Raw genomic sequence first — 24,339 nt, 5'->3', positions numbered from 1 at the left:
TCTACTTACATTATTAATATTCGACCAAAATTTTTAGGTAAGTACATTTTTTACAAGTTAAACAAGCCAGGAATGTATTTTAGGTATATGATAAATACTACCTAATTTAAAACCATTGTTGACTACCACAGCTTTCGTTGATTTGTGAATTAGAGAAAATTTTATTTGAGTTGGTGTTTTTTTTCTAATTAGAGTCATATAAGAATTGTACCAATACATTACGCAATAGTGCGACAAGTCCTTCTTTGATCACACTGTCATGACTGTCATAATTCTACATATGGTCTTGTTATATCATTCATAAACAAACAATATATTGAGAACACACGTAGTCGTTGTTTAGCACGTTTGTTAAGTTAATAAAAGCGACCTAACTATAATAGAAACACCTTCAGAGGTAAAAACGCTAACATATCATACTTATACCGAGATTAGGCGCTAATTGTACTGTTCCGTAAAGTCTGCATATTCCGATGCGTTCCAAATTATGCTGGTATATAAACGTAAACGTCACTTTTGACAATAACAGTTCCGATCCATTTCGTATCGAGATCTAATTTTTGACGATTATTAAAACTAGAATCAAGCCGAATAGATTCGCTAGCTGGTTCACAAGTTGTACTCGCATGACACACATTTTTTAGCTAAGCAAACAGATAACGTGGATTCGTTAACGAATCTGTAACAGTGTACTGTGTACTCTGAAAAATTGATCGATTACTAAGTGTAGTAGGTTCACAAAAGCATATATAGTGTAGTGTACTTTCGGGCGGTATTATAGGTACGTATCTGCCGTATCTACCTACTTCTTGTTTGGAATGTTTCATAAACTGTCGCGGTTATATATAAATAAACTAATTACCAAATACCACTAAAATAACATTAAAAAGAACATTATTTGATTCACCTAAAATGACTATTAAGGATGCCGAAGAGACGACGTTTAATTACACATTAAACACGTATATATACGTATATAGCTTAAATAATTGTACTTACACACAATTAGCATTTTTGTTGTGTAAGATTTACATACACGCATTTATTTACGCTCACCTTGGAGAAACGAGCCTTGCAAACACGCCGTTGGAACTATCAGCCCCATCGAGTATTACGGCATTCTTATCAACATGCAACAAAATCAAAGGCGTTGTGCTCAGTACAAAGTCTTGTGAAAGATTAGATACGGATGATTAGATACTGATATGCAATATGCACGTGGTGAGAGCCGCCGTCGACTCGCCGCTGGCCGCGTGGTGCAGTGCTGCGCGGACGCCGGTTCGCGAGGTGACCACTCAACCGGCAGGTATTGGGTTAACGGAGATAAGAGGTTGTCCATGTTTTTTTTTCGCGCGAGTGCGGCAACCGAACGGCGTGAGCGCCACGACGTAGCCATCCATTCGCTCCTCGCCGGCTCGCGCGCCTGGCGGTCGCCTCACGTCGCCACGCGATATTATAATTACCAATGTTTCTATGTAAAAATCGTTGCAGGGCTCCAACTATACGTACAAAATAAATAACTGACGGAAGAAGCGACAAGGATATATCAAAATGGACAAGGATCACGCTTTAGAGGAGATGATGGGGAAACTGGGTAAGTACATTAAACATATGGAAACGAATTTTCTTTTACCTTTAAAAACATTGGTGCGGGAAAAGTTTTATCAACTTTATAAATGATTTTGGTGATCAATATATTTATGCATGTACTTATGTAATTTATCGTGGACCGCTGTGGTTATGTGTGAAACTGGTCATCTGTCGTCTGTGATCATGCGTGTACGCGTGTCGTAAACGATTCATGTAAATGTATAGCTTTAGCGCTAAAGCGTATCTTCGACAAGCGCTATTACTGCTTAACGTTGAACAATTTTTATCGAAAGCTTACTTACATTACATGACCCCTTTACAATTACGCGGAATAGGATGTCCGTTATCATCACGTTACGAGAAAATTATACAAAATGTTTGCGTCATTCGTATTTATATTATTATAACTAGATAACTATATTTATAAAACAACATAATCAATAATGTAATGATAAATTAGCATCTGTTTGACCTCTTTCCAAAACAAAGTTCACTAACGTTTGCTGAAAACTATTCTGAATTTATTACGGCGCGGTGATGAAATTGAATGAAACATTAGGAAAGATAATTTTGTAACAAGAACAAAAAATATCTGTTCATTGAACTGTAAGATTACTAATCACGTGCTACATAACGAGTTATCACCTCGGGAATTGAGTGATTACAATAAATTATTTATGCTGCGCTATAAATGGTTACTCTATAGAATAAATCCCAGAGGTAACACTGAATACTGATTTGTGACATCAGGGTTGCTTGTACCCACCCATAAATACTCACCTTCTTTGTTGCTTTAGCTTCCCTATAAGTATTAGGTATAAAAGTAAGTTTTGTTAAGAATGTTAATTGACTGATATGATATCATTTTAAAGCAATTAACACACTTTTTATCCGAGGGGAACTAACAATAGGTAAATTACAATTACATTTGTAATTCATAGATATAGAAAAATCGCCAGGTGAGTGTTATAGAAATAGTTAGGTAATAGGTATTTAGTTCAATGAAGTATTAACGTAAAGGTTATTATTATAATAATTACTTTAAATTTAGCGAAAAATAATTCAAATGTTCGTTGAAATTATTTGATTAAATCTTCCTATTGGGAAATAGAAGAATGTTGATATTGATATGAAGTACCTAAATAATAAATAGGACAAAAAAGTTTCAAATAAGTTATGATATCTACACAAGATATGAAATTCACTTTGAAAGATAAAAAGAAGGTATTATTATATTAATTAACATAAACACTGCCCAAAATGTAAAGTCACGTGCATTATTAGTATGACAAATTAAGTATGCCCCAAAGGGCTAGTTTTTTAGTCGCCTGTAGCCAATTAATTCTCGTTGTCATTGCTTTCACATATTTTATGTTGTGTTGTCTTGTCCATATATGTAGGTTTTATTTTCATGCCTAACCTAAATTCGCTACATTTACAACGACATTGGAACAACACAACTACACAATGGATCGCTAAGTGAAAATGTAGAGCCCCTTAGGCGATTTTTTCAAGAAAAATACGCTATAACTGTATCTTTTAGACCTTAATTAGGGTAATACGTTTATCTTATTACTACTAAACCTACCAGTATGATTTTATAGGTTCGGCGCTGAAGAAAATCTTGTTTAACAATAGTTATAATATTAAGTAATTTAAGTATAGTAATTTCAATATCGCTATAACCGCAATCATTTCATCTAACATAATACAGGAGGAATGTTAGACGAAGCGTAGATAGTGTAATTATTTAAAATCCTTCTGATATATTGGCATAAGTTAATCATATATAATAATTAATATGGTAGGACATGCAAAATATAAATTTAAATTACTGAAAGATTGGCATAAGTGGATTTGTATTAAAATAATAATTCCAAATTTAAGGTACCTACATCAAACGGTCTTTGAGAAAAACGCATTTAACCGATTTTCAAGACCGAAGTGATCCCATAAGAGCTCCGTGAACAAAGTTTTGTACGGAGCTCTAATAAGTATTTTAGAATTTTCCTAGATTTGTACAGTACTCGATCGTACTTTAAATATACAATATGCTAGGTTTCAGACAGGTGTGACATTGAAAAAAATAGAGCGTGGTTAAAATATGTAAGTAATTAGGTGCAAATTCTTCGAACTAATGACGAATTGTCATAGTGATGCGAAGAGAATGCTTTTCCGAAGGTATATTTAGATTCAACCTTGTTCGAGCTGCATATGAATTAGCGGTGTCGTGTTTTACCGGCTATCTATTCCGAAGATGAAACAAAATTATAAAAGCTTTTACTTGCTGCAGGCGTATTAAAGATGGCTGTATCTACGTGATAAAATTACCGTTGTGTCACGTTTTATCACGGTGTCACGTAGACAAGAACGACCATCATATCGGTACGGACTACTTAAGCTTAAAATTAGCTTATTTTAAAGAATTTGTAATAAACGAACTAAAACGGGACCTGATTAATGTAATTCAGTTTTGTTTCGCATCATTTCATGTGTAAATGTGTCATTTTCTGAAAAAATTTACTGTATATAAATTAGCTATTCCAAAATAGGTAACTTTAAGGGCCTTTTGCCAACTCGTATTAATTATTAGTTTTTTCTACACCTACTTAGTAATTACCAAGTTTATTCTTAACTTTATGGGACCCCGCGTAAAAATGTCGCAAAATCTTGGATCACGCGCCCGTTTGCTATAGGTATTTTATATATGTATATTAGCTTAAGTGGTTTTGGCAACTAACGCGTTGGTATAGATATTCTGGAGGTGTGGTTCGGAGATAAGCGGAGTAAACTGACATATTACGTAGACAATATTATTTTTAACGACAGCGTAATGATTTACGTCAGTTGTGTAGTTTCTGAATGTGACTAGATATTTTGAGTTGAATAGGTTCTATTTATATTTTCTTTGTGTGTAACTCAAATCCCTTCTGACAAAGAAAAATGACTCATAATAATTAGAATAACCTACTAAATAAAAATCTTAATTCATTGAACTTTTCAAAATACAAATAGGGTATCAGCGAGCTTAGAAGAAGGACTAGTCCCTATAAAGGTTGGAAAATCTCGTTATACGGCTTTACCTCAATATTCCAGCTAAAATTTATGGTTTTCAGTCCAGGGCGCGTAGCCTATGTGTCAATTAACGTTAACGCACCGTAGCGTATCGTAGTCATCTCTCTATTCACTGTTCCCACTAGTGTGACAGTGACAGTTGCGTTTCGTTCGCTACAGAGCGTTAACGAATGCACGGTGGCTGGGCACCCAGGTACACTGAATGTACAACAGTTATGTGTCTACGAGTACATAGGTAGCGATAATCGTTAAGTAGGTGCCGAAAAAAGTACATTATTAGGAATCTAATTAAGAACGCTTTACTTTAGCAAATGTATAATGTATTCCAGTGCCTATAATGTAACAAATAACCAATCTTGCGCAAGTTGTTACCCACTACCTGATTTTATATTCTTTTTGCTACTACGAAGAAGTTAGACAGAGCGGTAGTATAGTGGATTATGAAAGATTTGGGTGTGTGCCACCGGTCGCTGCTAGATAATAGTATTAACAACAAATATATTTTCTTCTATTAAGGTTAAAGATTAAAATAAACTTGATTTATGAATAATTGCAGTAGTTAACGTCTAATGACTTTGTTATTTCTACTTTATTCACCTTTACATCTGAAGAGTCACGCGCGAGTTTCTAGAATAGGATTTTAGTTTTAATCGAATTTAAACTGTTGTGAGACATACTAATATTGAACCGTAAAATACCGTAACCGTAAACCGTAAAATTATTCAAAGTTTAAGTTTTAGTTTTAAAGTTTTATTTTGTTTCGAAATAATTCGTGTTTAATTACATTATTTCGTATGTAAGGTAAACATTGTCGCAATCAGATATACCTACATATTTATTGTATTTACCTATACTTTGGCACAATATGCCATTTAATACAATATAGAAATTTAAATTTTTCTCGTCTGTTGCAGTAACACTTTACAATTTGCGGAAATAATTTATCATTTTACGTAACTGATGTATACTTTACAAACTGCACTTTTGTCCGGATATATAATGAGATGTGATTTTTTGTTTCTTCCAATCGTTCTACCTATTTACTTACTTATACCTATGTCTAACGATCTCATGGTAGTGTAACAACGTATTACCTACTGGACTTATTATTTCAAGTCCAAAACTGTAAATAAAATGAAATAATGAACGCTTCAGATATAATATACAGCGCTAAACTCTATAAATGTGGCGCTAAACTCGTGTTAATAATATGCTCATACACAGAAATTATACAGGAATTATGCATTTTGTCGAAAGCCGAATTAGGTATTGAGCTTACAAGTCTAACATTAAACTCTAGTAATTAATACTTTACAGCTTTACACCATAAAAATGTGTAATGCTTTTACAACACTTGTATTATGCTAGGACTAAATATTGAAACTAGGTACGTACTAAAAAGCCTCATTACTCATTGGGAACATCCACGGAACATCGTTCAAAAAATGCCGATGTCTTCGTCAAGAATGTTTGCAGTGTCATTTGTGGACTGTTTAAGGCTAAAGTTGATTAGGTAAACGACATGAGATCAACTACCCAGACCGGAGTCGCCGGACTTATCAACAATTGGCGTAAATGTTCTTCGCGTTGCACTTTGGCCGTATTCCTTGTAGATAGATAGGATTGTTAACAGTTTAGTAAATTAGTAGTTTCGAAACAGATGGACATGCTTGACAGATAGGTATAGCAACTTAATTGTAATATTTCTACGCCGATAGAGGCAGAATATGACGCACTTATTGTAATTTGACCATCATTGTACCACCATATTCTATTAAGAAAAAAACATTTGTATTTGTATTTTGTATTTGTACTTGTAGTTGGTACTGAATTGGTAATATTGGTATATGGTTTATCATCACTACTTACACCTTATAAAAAAAACAAAGTCTTCCGCCGCGTCTGTCTGTTTGTGTTTGTATGTTCGCGATAAACTCAAAAACTACTGAACAGATTTTCATGTCACCTATCAATAGAGTGGTTCTTGAGGAAGATTTAAATGTACATAATTTGTTAACCCGTGTGAAGCCGGGGCGAGTCGCTAATCAATTAGGTATATTATAACATTTATAACCTCATTATATACCTAGGAGTTATTTTAAATTATAATTTAAAATTTTATAACGCAATATAACGCAAAAACTTAACAGTTAAAATTAAACTCATTTTCCTTCAACTACCTAATAGGTGTATAATATTCGTCATTTGCTAATCTATCTAAGTAATACCTACCTACTTGTCCTACTTATTTTATTTCATATTTTTATTTAGCATGCAATAAATCAAGTTTTCTAGACTAGTAATTATATATAGGTAAGTAGTTAAATAAGTAATACGAGTTCGTAATAAACTTACACTGTCACATGTTAATCTAGATTTTCGACGTAACATAATCCCGATTAAGATTGATTTGATATGTTGACTAATTTCAATGATAAACAAATGAACAAACTCTCTTTTATTTCTGTATTCATAATACATTACAATTTTAATTAACTAATTATGTGATGTAATGTAGCTCCATTAAAATAAAGCACGCTTTACGTTACATGAACGCGTTTTAATTAACATTAAAAAAAACATATTACTGTATCATACAATCAGGTTACAAGTGTATTTTCGATTTTATAAAACTATCAAATTTTTGTAGTTTAAGAATAGGTATAGTGAAGCCAGTGCACTGTTATAAAGTTATGAATATTTATTTAGATCACATTTGTGTCAATACTACTTGTGTGATGTCCTCGTTTTATGTGCTATAATGTACTACCTTCAACATAGTTCAACGTTAACAATACCCACTAGTATTTAAAACATTGTGACATGGATCTTTAATAAGTAGGTAGGCGTACTTGTAAATAACTAACTTTGCCAAAGTTTCCGCTCGGCCTATATTAAGAGTGATAAAATGCCTGTTTACGCATGAGAGCAAATGTATTTATATTATTCGAAGCATATCATTCACCTCCTTTGTCTTAGAGCTCATTTAGACGATGCGAGAATAAGGGCTGTCTAAATCAGACAAAAGAACGTGTTGGACAACAGAAGATATAAAATATATGATGTATTTTCGAATAAAATAAAGGGTTAATTTGAAAAAAAAATAGTACCTAGTGACTTATTTAGTAGTAACACCAGCCGGCCTAGCCAAGGTTACAATCGCTATCGCTTCGACAACGAAAAGCATTATGTCTCTCTATCACTCTTCCATATTAGCGCGACAGTGACAGTTGCGTTTCGATCGCTACGGAGCGTAAGCGATTGACATCTTGGCTACGCGGCCAGGCGTGGCTCACTCCGCGATTTCGTCGCTTTGCTACAGGTAGCTAAAAGTATATCCGTTCGACCCCAATATTGGGGTTGGCCATAAGCCGCGTGTGGCGCTGTCGCCACCTAGCGGCCATATCTGTGCTGATCGTGATAGATGCGTTTTGTTAGAGAGTGAGTCTTCTGTACCTAGTACTATTATTTATTCTGTGGTAACACCCAAAAACAGTTGGTGGAAATTAAAATAGCGTTTTAGAGGTTGGTGTTAGTGAAAACGATATTTACTTTCCCTTAAAGCAGCGGTCGGCAACCCGCGGCCCGCGGGCGGCATGCGGCCCGCCGACCCGACCTCTCGCTTGCGGCCCGCGAGCCTCCCTGGCTATTTTTAACCGACTTCCAAATCTCAAAGAAGGAGGTTATCAATTCGGTTGTATGTTTTTTATTTATGTATGTAATACTGACGAACGACAATGTCTGCTAAAGTCAAAAATATTACCAAAGTGCGGCCCGCGTCATCTTCGTTAACTACTATGTGGCCCTTGGCTGCTAAAAGGTTGCCGACCGCTGCCTTAAAGTGTTTTAACATCGGTTGATGTAGCAAGTCTTTCTGCGTTATCGGTTAGGTTAGCCTTAAGATCATTAACCTATCTCAAGTAGTGCGAAGTGAGCGCAATGAAGTTATGATATACAACTGTCAATTTACATTGAGTGACTACTTATTTGTACATTGGGTTACTATTATTGTTTTATCGGACATATTGCCTGACAACAGAATCAGTTTGTGAAATTCTTAGTGTTAAATTTGATCTGTATAATAATAACATTTGTAACAATAGAAATTAATAAAAAAATACTATAAATTAACTTAGAATTAAAAATTAATAATAAATTAGTACCTAGAATCAGTAAATTAAATAATACGTAAGATGCCAGTTACTATCAAAGCTATATGAACACTTGTTAAAAATATCAAGTTAATTCCACAGAACATTCTCTTCCATCAACCTTCACTTTCATACCTATATCGCTAATTAAATGTTGTGTTAAGATGCAGCAGGTTCAGCCAACAGTGTTCGAGAATACAATGCGGTTGCCAAAAATGTTATTAGTAATATTGAGAGTTGAGGTGTATTTCAATAAATAGCATTCGAAACACGAACATAGGTCTAAAACGCATCTTAAAAAATTGTAACAAATTTGCACAGTCCGCACGCAAATGGCTATGTCCGCATGCAAATGGCGCATCCATTTTTTTGTTGTTTAGAACGAATTTATATTGTAGATACGGTTTTTTGACAAAGCATTGAACATTATGTACCAACCAAACCATTAAAATTTTTATACATATTATTTTATACATTTGGCGCCCTTATTAAATAATTTGTACCCATTAAGTACTAGGTATTTAAGATTTAATAATAACCATAGTATTTCGAATTGACACGCATTTCATTTTATAGCAAACATGCGTTCAAAAAAAACCGGGCAAGTGCGAGTCGGACTCGCGCACGAAGGGCTCCGTACCGTAATGCAAAAAAAGGCAAAAAAAAACGGTCACCCATCCAAGTACTGACCCCGCCCGACGTTGCTTAACTTCGGTCAAAAATCACGTTTGTTGTATGGGAGCCCCACTCTTCTTTTCAAATCTTCTTTTATTCTGTTTCTAGTATTTGTTGTTATAGCGGCAACAGAAATACATCATGTGTGAAAATTTCAACTGTCTATCTATCACGGTTCGTGAGATACAGCCTGGTGACAGACGGACGGACGGACAGACGGACGGACGGACAGCAGAGTCTTAGTAATAGGGTCCCGTTTTACCCTTTGGGTACGGAACCCTAAAAACAACCCAAGTTCGTTTGGATGACGACATGACTTAATGATAATGAAGAGAAAAGGCGCACGCGCAGGTCGCTAAGTTAAACGGCAATGCACTCTTGACCTTCATAAGCCATTCTCAGTTCGATTTCCACTATTCTCTAACGACTCTACCAAACCGGTCGTAGCTCATATAGAGTGGCATCCAAAGAAAATATCAGTAGTTTATGATACCAATTTGATTTCAATAGCATAATAATTTAACGTTTCCTGATTTTCCCATAACTAAAAACCACCCAACAAGTAAAAGAAAATGTAACCGTCATGTCGTATCAGGAAATCAAGGAGATAACACAGGATAGAATATATTATTATTATTGCGAGCCTATTGTGTCCCACTGCTGGGCAAAGGCCTCCCCCCTCTTCTTCCATTCCTCCCGATGACTTATGGGCCAAGATAACCACGGAGTGGGTGCCCCATGAGTCGAACCGGAGATCCAGCAGACCTCGTCGGCGATGGCGGGATAACTTAGACTTCTTTTTGAGAGACTGGCCAGATGCAGCTCAAAATCGGGAGGATAGAATAAATACAAATTAATCCCATCCCAAGCCCAGCTCGCGGCGATGATGCTGAATACCTCCTACGCCTCCTAATATAAGGGTAAAAAGCAGCTAACTACAAAGAAATTCTTCGCATTGTAATCATGTATATTGCTGGCGGAAAGAGGTCAATTTAGGTCAACCCTTCTTCCTATTGTTCTGTATACAATAAACTCAATACAAATAGTTTATCGTATTCATTGACACGATAAATAAGTATATTCGAATAAATGGGTTATTCATTATAGACTAAACATAACAAGAATGCGGCTATCTTAAATTCCGACAAGTATTTCGCGTTTGCGCAAGAAAAGAATAGTGAAACAATAATTTTGCGTTTTATTATGCACAAGTCCTTGATGAGAGCACGCGACACGACACGACCGGACAGACGATAATTGCCTATTTTCTGTTCCACTTATATTCACTGAGTCAAGAACTCAAGACACTCAAGACCATTTAGTCAGTACTGAAAGAATCATAAAAACAGTCACCTGAATATCTACATTTTAATTTTATTTTCTTTAATGATGGACATGGAAAGTTTAAATGTAGGCAATGTGTAAAACTACCCATATAGGCCATATACAAAGTAATCTTCTTTCTCGCGTTATCCTGGCATTTTGCCACGGCTCATGGGGTCCGCTTGACAACTAATCCCAAGAACTGACATAGGCACTAGTATTTACGAAAGCGATTGCCATCTGACCTTTCAACCCATAGGGGAAACTAGGTCTTATTGGGATTAGTCCGGTTTCCTCACGATGTTTTCCTTTACCGAAAAGCAACTGGTAAATATCAAATAATATTTCGTACATAAGTTCCGAAAAACTCATTGGTACGAGCAGGGGTTTGAACCCGCGACCACCGGATTGAAAGTCGCACGCTCTTACCGCTAGACCAACAGGGCTCCTTCCATATACAAAGTAATGAAACCAAAAACTACAAATTTTATGCTGCATGTGTAAATGCAAAATTGTAATTTTGGCACAACTTGTGCCGCACAAGTGGATATATCTTCTTCCTCAGTCTCCCGATGATCATCAGCGTTGTAAAGGGTTCGAAACGTCGGGATGTATTTTTCATTCAATTCGTTTTACGCGATCCGTTTACATAAATAAATAAATATTATAGGACATTTTTTACACAAATTGACTAAGCCCCACGGTAAGCTCAAGAAGGCTTGTGTTGTGGGTACTCAGACAACGATATATATAATATATAAATACTTAAATACCTAGAAAACAACCATGACTCAGGAACAAATATCTGTATCATCCCTTACCAGGATTCGAACCCGGGACCATCGGCTTCATAGGCAGGGTCACTACCCACTAGGCCAGGCCGGTCGATACATAGTTTTATGTCATTAGTGTTTGTTTCATTTTATAACTCGATTGCTTATAAATTTCAGGGGATTTCGGGCGGTACCAGTGCTTCCAGTTCATACTGCACATCCTGGCCGCCATGACTGCCGGTATGCACATGCTCTCCCTCGTCACTGTCGCAGCAGTGCCAGAACACAGGTATGTAAACGAACACCTACTACATTCCTGATAATCTTGACCCAGATGAGAGCAGGGGCCTTACCATGATGTCCTTATTGCGATTCTGTTTAGGACCTAAACTGAATTGCTAACGGACGGAGTTCGTCATCATCTTCCTCGCTCCCGGCATTTTGCCACGGCTCATGGGAGCCTGGGGTCCGCTTGGCAACTAATGCCAAGAATTGGCGTAGGCACTAGTCTTAGACTGTCATCTGACCTTCCAACCCAGAGGGTAAACTAGGCCTTATTGGGATTAGTCCGGTTTCCTCACGATGTTTCCTTTACCGAAAAGCAACTGGTATATCAAATGATATTTCGTACATACATAAGTTCCGAAAAACTCATTGGTACGAGCAGGGGTTTAAACCCGCGACCTCCAGATTGAAAGTCGCACGCTCGTACCGCTAGGCCACCAGCGCTCTACCACAGCTAACAGCAGTTCTAACGGACGGAGGTAGGTATGCGACTTATATAGCTCTGTCCTTTAGCAATTCAGTTTAGGTCCTAAACAGAATCGCAATAAGGACATCATCGTAAGGCCCCTGTTCATTTTATATCGTTTTATGGTGCCTGGTAGATGTAAGTTACGTACCGCAACTTGTATTCTTAATCGAAATTCAGTAATAAGCCGATTAGACGCATGACACGTGGGCTGAAATTTGTCATTACAGGATCGGAATTTCTGTGGCCTTGAGTTCCGATATAATCGGTTAGAGATTGCTGTGCTGAATAACTGAAAATTTCAGCTCATGTGTGTGCGTCTTACACGGAATGTAGGTACATTTTTATTTTAGACGACATTTATGATTGGGTAATAAATTTACTGTTTATAAAATAGTAATAATTGAAACTACACTTTTTTTCTTCATGTGTCAATATTTTATGAAAACAGAAATGCTTTGTAAAGAAAAACATATTAATATTATTTATTTTTATCAAATTTGATGATTACTTAACCGATTAGATATCGCGTATTTATGAATGAAATGGTTAAAATTGTGAGCCAATAAAAATAACTAATTTCAAACTCTTATTTTTACGCAACTACAAGGTTTAAGTGGGACCTACTTTAATAAGGCATGAGCATGAATAGATTAATTTAAATCACAAACATTACTTAAAACCTGAAAAGAATAGCCTTATGGGTAATTTAAGTTAGTTGTATTTTTTAAATCTACCGATAAGTTTAGTAACTAGATTTAATATATTTTTAGAGTAGGTATAATTCTTAATGTATTTGCAAGCATCGTTGCGCTATATCACAGGTTATGGTTGAGTAGGTAATTGTACAAAGTTGTCGTGATATGAATATTAAAATATGTAAATCTTGTAGACGTCGTTAGATTATGATGTTTATTGGTACGGGAATGGGCCTTTAACCATATGCTTAAAATTCAACAGTACCTATTTAATTAAGTTTTGCTTGATTTCGGTGCGAGGGTAGAGGATGGATTTGGGTATTTTTCTTTGAATCCCGGAGTGCTACTCGGTGCTGTATCTTTTTCAAACTATTCAAAGTAAGTACAGACTTTTGTATCATACATATTTTCTTGCATTTGCTCATATCTTTATCTTCATATACTAACACATTAGGTACGGATGTGCATGAATACTGGAGTCAGTTATGTAACGCTGCCATACATGACCCAAAAAATTTTTATTAAGCTATGAGCTTCATCACATCTGATATTTGAGTAATTCTAAGCATTTCTAGCGTGAAGTGGGGGGGAGGGTGGGGTACAAAGACGGCCGCCATCCGTCATCTTTAAAAAAAATCTACTCTGATCCTGGTGGGTACTAGGGCAAGTTTGGTATCATTTTCGTATAAACCAAAGACGTAGAATTCATTGCTGATATTTGTTTTTTCAATTTCATAGTAATTTTACAAGAAAAACGTAAAAAGTTGAAAAATTTGGTTGGAGATTTTTGCTACGCGGAGCCGAAACTACAAAAGATAGAAAGTTGAAATTTGCACACTAGATTACATTTATAAAGTGTACAAGAGATAAGAAGCGATTTTGAGAAATTCAACCCCTAAGGGGGTTAAAAAGGGGATGAAAGTTTGTATGGGGTTCAAGTTTTATTTTAAGCTAGGAATTTGAAACTTCGTAAAACGATATATTATTAAAATACAAGAATACTAATTTCAGCGTTTTTGAAAATTCATCCCCTAAGGTGGTGAAAAAGGAGTTGAAAGTTTGTATGGATATCAAAAAAATTTTCGAACGCGGGACTTGAATCTTTGTATTTGGGGATATTATTAAAAGACAGGAAAAGTAATTTCAGCGTTTTGTAAAATTCATCCCCTAACAGGGTTAAAAAGGGGTTGAAAGTTTGAATCCATTACAAATCCGAGTAGACACACATTTCTTATTGGCTCCCAGGCTTGAAATGCTTAGAATTACTCAAGGAACATATGTGATGAAGCTCATAGCTTAATAAAAAATTTTTGGGTCAACTTTATAACTGCTTCCGCTAGAATAACTATATTATTTAGTTTAAGAATATTTATGCAATGCTTTACATTTATGGTGTAGATTTAAAAATTGCTTTTCACTTTGACGCATGAAATCTAACAATGTTAGATACTCAAATATTAACCATTGTAAAGGAAGTAAATAACATTATCCTCGGTGCTGGTACGCGTATTAATCAAGGGCATGCTATTAATAAGGAAGATAATTTTAATAAAGATAACAACGAGTCAACAAGACAAACTCTTCTTTATAATTAAAATGCACCAAAATTACCGTTACGCGCTTGCCCAATAACAAGTGTTGATGTACCAGGATGGTAAAAACATGAAGTTTTATGACATTTACATACCTACTGAAAATTTCCAGCCGCCATCAATTTATGTAGCGTCAGCGCTAAGCACAGTTAACGTTTGCACAATTGTTATTAACTTATTAATGAACCGAACCGAATACATCGCACCTACTCATATTTATACTCTAACTATTTCAGGTGTGCCCTGCAAGACGGAGATACAAATTTCTTTACACCGCCGAATTCTACAATATTGCTGCTGAACAATCAAACGAATAAACCGGAATCATGCAGGATGTACGAAAACAACACCATACTGGAGTGCGATTCATGGGTATACAACACCAAGTATTACACCTCGTCCCGAGCCATCGAATGGGACTTCGTTTGCAGCCGGCGATGGATGGGAGCATCTGCGCAGACAGCTTATATGTTCGGAGTCGTCGCAGGCTCCCTGGTGCTAGGCAGGATGTGTGACAAATTCGGAAGAAAAACAATGTTCGTGGCTGCGGGAGTGTTGCAACTAGTCTTTGGGACCGCTGTAGCATTTACAACAGAGTTTTACACTTTCGTGGTTGTCAGATTCCTGTACGGTATCTTCGGGTCCGGGTCTTACATAGCCGGATTTGTGCTAACCATGGAGCTAGTTGGACCATCTAAACGCACAATCTGCGGCGTAACTTTCCAAATAATGTTTGCAGTGGGCATAATGCTTCTGGCAGCTTGGGGATATCTTATTGACAACAGATTTTATTTACAAATCGTTTACGCGCTACATGCTGTCATTTTACTCCCACATTGGTTCTTGATGGATGAATCTCCTAGGTGGCTTTGGGCCCAGGGCCGCGCTCGTGAGTCAGTGGCTATCGTAGAGAAGGCGCTTAAAATGAACAGGTCTATTGAAACTGTAGACACACCTCAGCTAGTCTCCCACTGCAAAGCGACGTGTGCTAAATACACTGACGAACACTCAGCTGGGACCTCCGACTTGTTCAAGACTCCAAACATGCTGAAAAAATCTTTAATCATTTGTGGTTGCTGGTTCGCTAATTCCGTTGTGTATTATGGTCTCTCTCTTAATACCGGTAAACTGGAAGGCAACCCATATTTTATCACGTTCTTGATGGGAGTAGTAGAGTTGCCTAGTTATGTCATTATAGTGTACTTTTTGGATAAAGTCGGACATAGAGCGCTTATTAGCACTATGATGTTACTAGGCGGAATTTCGTGTCTCATCGTAGCTGCGCTGCCTCACGGATCTAAGTCGACGACCGGTATCGTCATGGTGGGAAAATTGTTTATTTCTGGTTCATACTCCATAATTTATAAATACTCAGCTGAACTTTTTCCTACCGTGGTTCGGAGCTCCGGCGTAGGACTTGGCAGTATGTGTGCGAGTGTGTCAGGCGCCTTGACACCATTAATATCTTTACTCGACACTCTAAACCCGAAGATCCCAACTATCATATTTGGCTTTTTGGCCTTGTTTTCTGGAGCTTCTACGTTCTTCTTGCCCGAAACTGTCGGACGGAACCTGCCACAGTCTCTGGAGGACGGCGAAAAGTTCGGCGTCGGCGACACATGTTTCACAAATTGCAGCGGCAAGCGAATGAGCGAAGCTTCTATCGATTTACCAGAAACTATGGTTCCCCTCGAAACTATTGAGAAGAACTAATCATTGTATATACTTATAATCGATTACAATAACCTTGCCACAAAGCTGTCTAAAAACTAGGCTTAGTTTAGATTGTAATTTTTTTATTGTCTTGGTTTCTTAAAGTTAGTACCTTACCTACTAACTATTGTCTCTCCTTACGTATTTTTTTTAGGATATTTATAATTATAAGTACTCGTAAGTATATAGGTAACTGACAGACTTACGGTATCAAATACTACTTATGGGTGAAGTATTTCTTTACGTTTACTTCATTGTAGTCATTTTACATTAGAATTAGATATTATTATTATTAAATATCTAGTCAATGTTAAGATACATACATTCATTGCCGCTTATCTGACAGTAACAACGATTAAATCATGTTTGTGAAATCATGTGGCAATGATAATAAATACTATTGCAGTGCATTTATTTTAAACAAATGACTGGTTTAAAGAAAGTTTAACAGCCCAGTGTAGGTAGTTACTTTTAATGTGTTTCTACTATAACCTGGATCTCTGCAATTTATGTCTACAGTTTATACATAGGTATATTTTTACATTTTGCTTTATAATTTGAATTGTGTGTACAAACAATTTACAACTGTTAGCTCGTGTGTTCTAATATTTACCTACATATTGTTATATTTAATTACACAAACGGGTCTACCGCGATATAATTTCATTGTTCTTACCTTTAATTCCGATCCGACGTTATAAAATTTATAATTAATATGTGTACAAAACGCGAGAGTTTAAAGTGTTACATATTGTTATATTTGTGTGTAACTTATACATATAAGATTTTAATCTACCTGTTAGGGTACCTATCTTAACAAATTACAATTAAATTGTTATTATTAAATTACAAAATTGTGTGATATGATACCTATTATTGATTATTCTACACTACACATTTGTCCACAAAAGTATAGTGCCAACTCAGTACCTTTTTGATATAAGTAGTAAATATGTACCTACCAACCTATCGGTGACGGGGCGTCAAACATAACCCTTAGGCAAGCCGGAGCTCTTTCTTCAACGCTTATAGCAGGTGTAGGAGAAGATTGCTCAACAAGATCATTAGATCATACACCATTCTATGCAAGCCAGTAATGTCTGAGTTCTTATGAGCGCCCCGCTACTGCGACTTGATGTAAGTACAAGAACACACGCAAACGCAAAGAAGAAAATAAGTATATTAATTAAGATTAATCATACTTTTGAATATTACAAGACTGCGACTTGTCTTAAAACAAGTCGTTAAGTAGATATAATTGTAGAGTAATACAGGGGTCATGGAAGGTTCTTAAGATATACATACTTAATGGTCAAATATTGTAATACTTAATGATACTAGGTACTTACTTCAAAATTAACGTGAGAAGCCACTCTCTTCGAAGAAGCGATTTAACCATTTTGTTTAGTTAGTAGGCTAGTACACATAATATTATAAACTAAATATTTCTTTCCAAACCATAGATTAGTTGAATCTCTTGTTTGTTAAAAAATTAATGCCTATTAAATAGGTGCTTTCTAATAATGTTTCTGACGGTCGACTTGAATTGTTAAAGTATTACTGATTTTGTTTCTGGCAGATTTTTAACGTCATCGAGGCACAGTTATAGGAGCTTCGAAGTAAAACTAATATCTGGGCATACAATCTAATTGTATAACTTTGTAGATCATTTACATATCGAATATATCTAGTTAGGAACCTATTGTTTATCTATACTCTACAGCAGCGGTCGGCAACCTTTTACCAAGGGCCACATAGTAGTTTACACATACGTAGTAGCACATAGCACTTTGGTAATATTTGTGATTTAGCAGACATTGTCGTTTGTCAATATTACATAGGTACAAAATAGCCAGGGAGGCTCGCGGGCCGCTTGTTGCCGATCGCTGCTCTAGTCTCTACAGCTATTTTTCCCAGCGTGCTTTTCATGTGCTTAAGCATTTGAACGCCACGCCTATCGTGCACGGAAATTGATATTGAGCTGTAACCGCACGCGTCAGTTTACGTCTTTGACGGTAGAAGGGTTAAGATCATCGTATGCTTGCTATTAACAAGCAACATAACTAACTTGTTTGATTTCAGTGACGAGGCTATACACTTTATTTTGTCAAAAAGTAATGGTTTTTAATAAAGTTTTTTACCGTTTAGTTTTTGTTTTATTAATTGATTAGGACTTGTACACAAATCACGCGAGGTTCTATAGAGCGAGGGGGGGTAATGAAAAAATCATATAGATCACGTTGGGGGAGGGGGGGTATAAGGAAACCTCAGGTATATTTTTCTTCAGTGAACGAAACTAAGAAAAAAAAACCGGGCAAGTGCGAGTCGGACTCGCGCACGAAGGGTTCCGTACCATAAAGCAAAAAAAAAACGGTAAAAAATGCAAAAAGAAAACGGACACCCATCCAAGTACTGACCACGCCCGACGTTGCTTAACTTTGGTCAAAAATCACGTTTGCTGTATGGGAGCCCCACTTAAATTTTTATTTTATTTTGTTTTTAGTATTTGTTGTTATAGCGGCAACAGAAGTACATCATCTGTGAAAATTTCAACTGTCTAGCTATCACGGTTCGTGAGATACAGCCTGGTGACAGACAGACAGACGGACGGACAGCGAAGTCTTAGTAATAGGGTCCCGTTTTACCCTTTGGGTACGGAATCCTAAAAACCTACCACATGAGTAGATATTTTTTCTTGGTTTCGTTAAACATAAATCTTTACTCTGCACTTCAAAATAGAGAGTCTAATTAACGAAAATAGAAAAATAAACAAGATTTTCGATATACCTACAATACTAAAAATTAAAATTAGGTCGAATGAAAAAATTTCAAAAAAATACACGTGAGGTTGTATGGGGGGAGGGGTAACCAAAAACCTCACCAAATATCACCAAGGGGGGTCAAAAAGTAGCCGTAAACACCTCGCGTGATTTGTGCACAATCCCTTATTACGTGGACTAAGTGACTACGGGAGGCGTCACTTAGGGCTCGGTTACACGGCGCGAGTGCACGGAGCGGGCGCACGAACGCAGGAATCATTGTAATTTGTAGATAAAATCCGTCACACGCGTCGCGCTAACATACTATTTTTTATTTATTAACACGCTCAGTCGCTCATCCGCTCCGTGTAACCGCGCCAGCTAGCGGACGCCCTCACAATGCAATCCTAATTTGTTTTTATTCGGATTAATTAGTCCAACTTTCCCACGATGTTTTCCTATACCGAAACAAGAGCAATTGTTAAATATTAAATTAGATTTCCTCTCGGTAAGGGCTACCCCACATTAGCGTCTTTTGAGTGTCGACGACGTCGCTGCGTAGATGCGCCAGTGTTGCGTTGAGCAGCAGGCATTAGAGTTGACTAGACGCCGACGCTCGGGAGACGCTAGTGTAGTGTGGCTCTAAGTTGCAAGAAGTCAGCGGTAGGTAAGCTACCGCTAGCTCAGTAGTAGTAGTGGCTAGGTCAGTAGTAGTTGTATGAGTTGGAGTTTAATATTCACCTCCGGTTTGGCCGGTTTGGATGTTCTGCTTGACCAAATGCCGACTGCGGCGGGCGACTGCCAGCCACCTGCGAGCGACGACGTCGGAATGATATGTTCGCAAATGTATGTACGTGGTCTGGCTTACCCCTCACGTTAACGTCCTTTCCAATGCGGACGAAGAAGACATTCAAACATAGCAATACGGCGTCATCGTCACCTTCAATAATATTTTACCGAAGACCGCAAAATTATCTGACACGATTTTATTTATAGAGCCATTATTAGGGCATGTCACATATTTTTGCGGCTTTCGAACAGTAAAATATTATTGCAGGTGATGACTAAATAATAAAACAGCTCTGTTAGAGCTTACCTATTACTGAAGAAAAGATGGGATACTTATAAGATGCAGGTGCAATCTAAATACTGTTTTTACATCACCTATTCAGAAAAGGGCTTTTTCTTCCCCGCTACGAGGGATCAAAGTGGGATTTTTCTTCCCTGCTAGGAGGGATCAAAGTGGCACTATTCTGTTCTAGGAGATTTTATTGCCAGTATAAAATATTAACACAATTAAACATGAAAATAGTACCTATTATGCCCATAATCGATTACAATTTCTTTATACATATATTATTAGATTACGTCCTTACGTTTATTTAGCAAATAATATTCGTAGGTGATGTGAAAAGCAGTACCTATGTATCACAAGGTAGAGTTAGTTAGACAATAGCTGGCAGCGATTTGGTATTAATAAGAATAACAAGGAACAAATTAACAAATTAGGTACAATAATCTATGCTGGTAATATATGAAGGTACCTAATAATTAAATGAGTTTGTTATTATGAAAATATCGATTTATTTCTTACTGAATCTTCTTAACTATGTAAGATAAAGATCTTACTAAAATAAAATTCAGACTAAGTGTTGAATTACAAACGGTGGTTCCTAGTTTCATACCTATTAAAGGATCATTTAGGTATATTATAACGGAACGGTATCCAGCCGTTTTTGAATAACGCTTGAATTAGAAGCTGACTGGGCCTCGCTTAATAGGTAGGTTAACTCTTAATCTCACTCTAGATTAGAAGACCTGTATATGATATGGTTATAACGATTCTTTTTTACATATCTGAAGAATGTGTCAGTAAAAAAGAACTCTAGTCTGATGGCCATTGACGACTGGTGCGAGTCACGTGTAGTGTAGTCGTTGCCTGCCTAAGTTTGTTATCTTATCTACATAAAAATCAAATCAAGCAAGTGAATGGATATGTTATAAAACTATTTTTGTACATTTCAGGTGCTGGATTGACGGCGTAGACACAAATATCACAACGGCATTATGGAATTCTACAGAAGTTATGGGGGCTATTCCTTCAATTGAAAACAGGCTACATAACTGCCTTATGTTTACGGACGAACTAAATAACACCGGGATATGCAACAAATGGGTGTTTGACACAAAATATAGGTCCTCGTCGAGAGCGATTGAATGGGAACTGGTTTGTGACAAAAGATGGATGGGCGCACTAGCACAAACGGCTTACATGCTTGGAGTGTTCACTGGAGCAATCGTCTTAGGGGGCATGGCTGACAAATTTGGAAGAAAAACTATATTTTGCTGGTCATCGGTACTGCAATTAATTCTTGGAGTTTTAGTGGCGTTTATACCAGAATATTGGTCCTTTTTAGTAATCTCATTTCTGTATGGAATTTTTGGTTCTGCTGGAGCTTATATAACGGGGTTCGTATTATCTATGGAGATTGTAGGGCCTAGCAAACGAACAGCATGCGGAGTAGCTTTTCAAGCTGCTTTTGCCGTGGGTATAATGTTGGTAGCAATGTGGGGTGCAATCATCGATGACCGACAAATTTTACAAGTAGTTTATGGATTGCACGGCCTTTTGCTCATACCACACATTTGGATAATGGATGAATCTCCAAGATGGCTGTGGGCCCAAGGCAGAGCTAAGGAAGCGGTAGATATAGTAGAAAAAGCTTTAAAGTGTAATAAATCTACTGAGAGACTAGATAAAGCTCAACTCGTGTCCAGAGGTAAAGCCGAATCATCTAAGGGAACTGACGTACCTGCTGCTCGCACGATAGATCTCTTTAAGACTCCAAATTTAAGAAAGAAGACCCTAAATGTTTGTCTTTGTTGGTTCGCAAATTCTTTAGTTTACTATGGACTTTCATTGAGCTGCGGTAAACTAGAAGGCAACCCTTACCTGATTTTAGCTGTCTTGGGTTTCGTGGAATTCCCGAGTTATGGTGCAGTCATATATTTTCTTGATGTCTGGGGTCGAAGGCCGTTGATCAGTTCTATGATGCTGATAGGCGGTACTGCGTGTATCGTAGCTACATTTATACCGGCGGGCAGTATAATTTCTACAGTTATTGTTATTATAGGCAAACTGTTCATTGCGGGATCTTTTGCCATTGTGTACAATTATTCAGCAGAACTATTCCCCACTGTTGTCCGCAATTCAGCTATAGGACTGGGATCTATGTGTGCTAGGCTATCTGGGGCGTTGACACCTCTCATCACATTGCTCGATTCCTTCGACCCGAAAATTCCCGCTGTTATATTTGGAGTTATAGCTCTGGTATCAGGATTTCTGACTTTATTTTTACCCGAAACCATGAATCAACCCATGCCACAATCGTTATCGGATGGGGAAAAGTTTGGTTTGGGAGACACCTGTTTCACAAGTTGTTTAGGAAAGAAACGAAGAGTTACAGAGGAAAACGACAAAAGGGGTGAATCAATGGTACCTCTCCGAGATATGAGCAAAGCGTAAAATACTTGCAATCACAGGATCTAGTCTTTTTATCATCTCAATTAGCCACAGTTGTGGATGACTCCAATATTTGATAGATAAAGTCGGACCAAGATAACTCTGCATGGCATTAGCAAAGACAAAGTGACGTTTGTAAGTAAGTAAATATTCTTTATTGTGCCCCATATAGTTAAAAATACACAGAAAATGAAATACAGACAATGTCATTATTAATGACAAATTTCTGTAATGGAACTCCCTCACTTTGCTCTGTTAAATTTGGTGCAAAGTTAGTTTTTTGTTGGTTCCTAATAAATAAAATATTTTTTAACCTGGGTTTAACCTCATTGCGCAAATGACATAATATCAATGTGGCTAATTCCGTCATAGAGGTGGCTATTCCGTCCACTATAGCGGTTTTCTCGAACAACATTGATAATTTCATCGACAAAGCAGCGATTGCTTTTAGTTTCAGCAATCAAAAGCATATGGTTTTATTCGTACGATTGAAAATCAAAGAAATATACGCTGGTAGGGACCTTCGCTATGACGGAATTGGCTACATTGACCTTATGTCATTTGCGCAATGAGGTTAAAACCAGGTTAAAAATGGTTTCATTTGTCAGTAACCAAAAAAAAAGTAAGTACCTTATGTGGATGTTTCTCTGGATTTGGCATAGGTATATAAAGACTTTTTAAACGAGAGCAGCATCATCGGCGTTAGTTGGACGCAAACCTTATTAAAACGACGCCTAGCCCTTCAAGTGGCAGGCCGCCGGCTCTCGGTCGATTATGTTAATTAAATTTGAAATTTGATTAATTAACATAAAATTTAAATACCAACTACTGAAAAATGACGTATGCCACTTAAAGGGCTAGGTTAAACTTGAAAACTGAGGGATATAAAAGATATTAAAATTAATAAATCTAAGTGGTCTAACTTTGCTGAAACGAAATTTTCTCCACCTTTCGTTCCATCTTTTGAGCAATGAAATTTTCGAGTATTTTTTCCTAAACGAATGTACCTATTGCCATATGATGCTCATAAAAGGAAGAACTCTAAACTACCATAATTAAGGAATGAATGCGGTTATTTGTATTTAAATTTAAGAATGTATGAAAAATTCTGTAAATAGTAGGAAAACTGAAAATATGTAAATTGTATATTATTTAGAACAACATGTTGTACAAATTCGTTTATATAATAGATATATTTCAAAAAGTTTTTAGTAGTTTCATTGGGTTTACCCACTGATAGTTATTAAAATTAAAAATTAAAAAAATAGGAAGAAGTATTATATGTACTTGAGTTGGTACGTACCCCTATTTGGCACTGGGAATGAGCAAGGTGGAAGGCTTAACAATAGTTAGGCAGCTACTCAAAGTTCCTGACTTTATCGGTACGTCCGTAGCTCGATTTCTGAAAAATAAATAGGTAATAAGCTTAAGAATCGTACAATACCTATGATCACAAATATCTGTCGTATTATTTCAGCCAGGAATTTAGTATTATGGCGTGGTATCTCTCATCTCTGAATATCCACGTACCTGCCTACACAAGTTCACGATAGGTAAGTATGCCAGTGCTTGGTAAGCAAAAGTAGATCTAGGCACCTACTGTGCAACACAAAGTACCTAAACAAAATTCAGGAAAATAATATAAAAAGATAGAAACTAGGTACTTAGGATAGGTAAGATTCGGTTAGCGAAACGGTACTTAATAACGCCTTGGGT

The 24,339-nt window shown here is 36.7% G+C and overlaps 1 protein-coding gene across 2 annotated transcripts; it reads left to right on the top strand.

Moving 5' to 3' along the window:
- The first annotated feature begins 1,135 nt into the window (after positions 1–1,135).
- Positions 1,136–23,830, top strand: LOC134668434 (organic cation transporter protein). 2 transcript variants are annotated; one of them, XM_063525917.1, is made up of 3 exons: positions 1,136–1,594; positions 11,765–11,876; positions 14,865–18,426. In XM_063525917.1, exons 1-3 carry the CDS (start codon positions 1,552–1,554, stop codon positions 16,339–16,341), a joined length of 1,632 nt encoding a protein of 543 aa, XP_063381987.1. In that variant the 5' UTR covers positions 1,136–1,551; the 3' UTR covers positions 16,342–18,426. The 2 variants fall into 2 exon arrangements, with proteins under 2 accessions (XP_063381987.1, XP_063381986.1); XM_063525916.1 differs by lacking the exon at positions 14,865–18,426 and adding an exon at positions 21,126–23,830 and having other exon boundaries at positions 1,313–1,594.
- The last annotated feature ends 509 nt before the right edge of the window (positions 23,831–24,339 follow it).

Source organism: Cydia fagiglandana, chromosome 10 (genome assembly GCF_963556715.1).
Source record: "Cydia fagiglandana chromosome 10, ilCydFagi1.1, whole genome shotgun sequence".
Classification (NCBI taxonomy): Eukaryota; Metazoa; Arthropoda; class Insecta; order Lepidoptera; family Tortricidae; genus Cydia; species Cydia fagiglandana.
The sequence above is the reverse complement of the archived record's forward strand: the minus strand, read 5'-3'. Positions and strand labels throughout refer to the sequence as shown.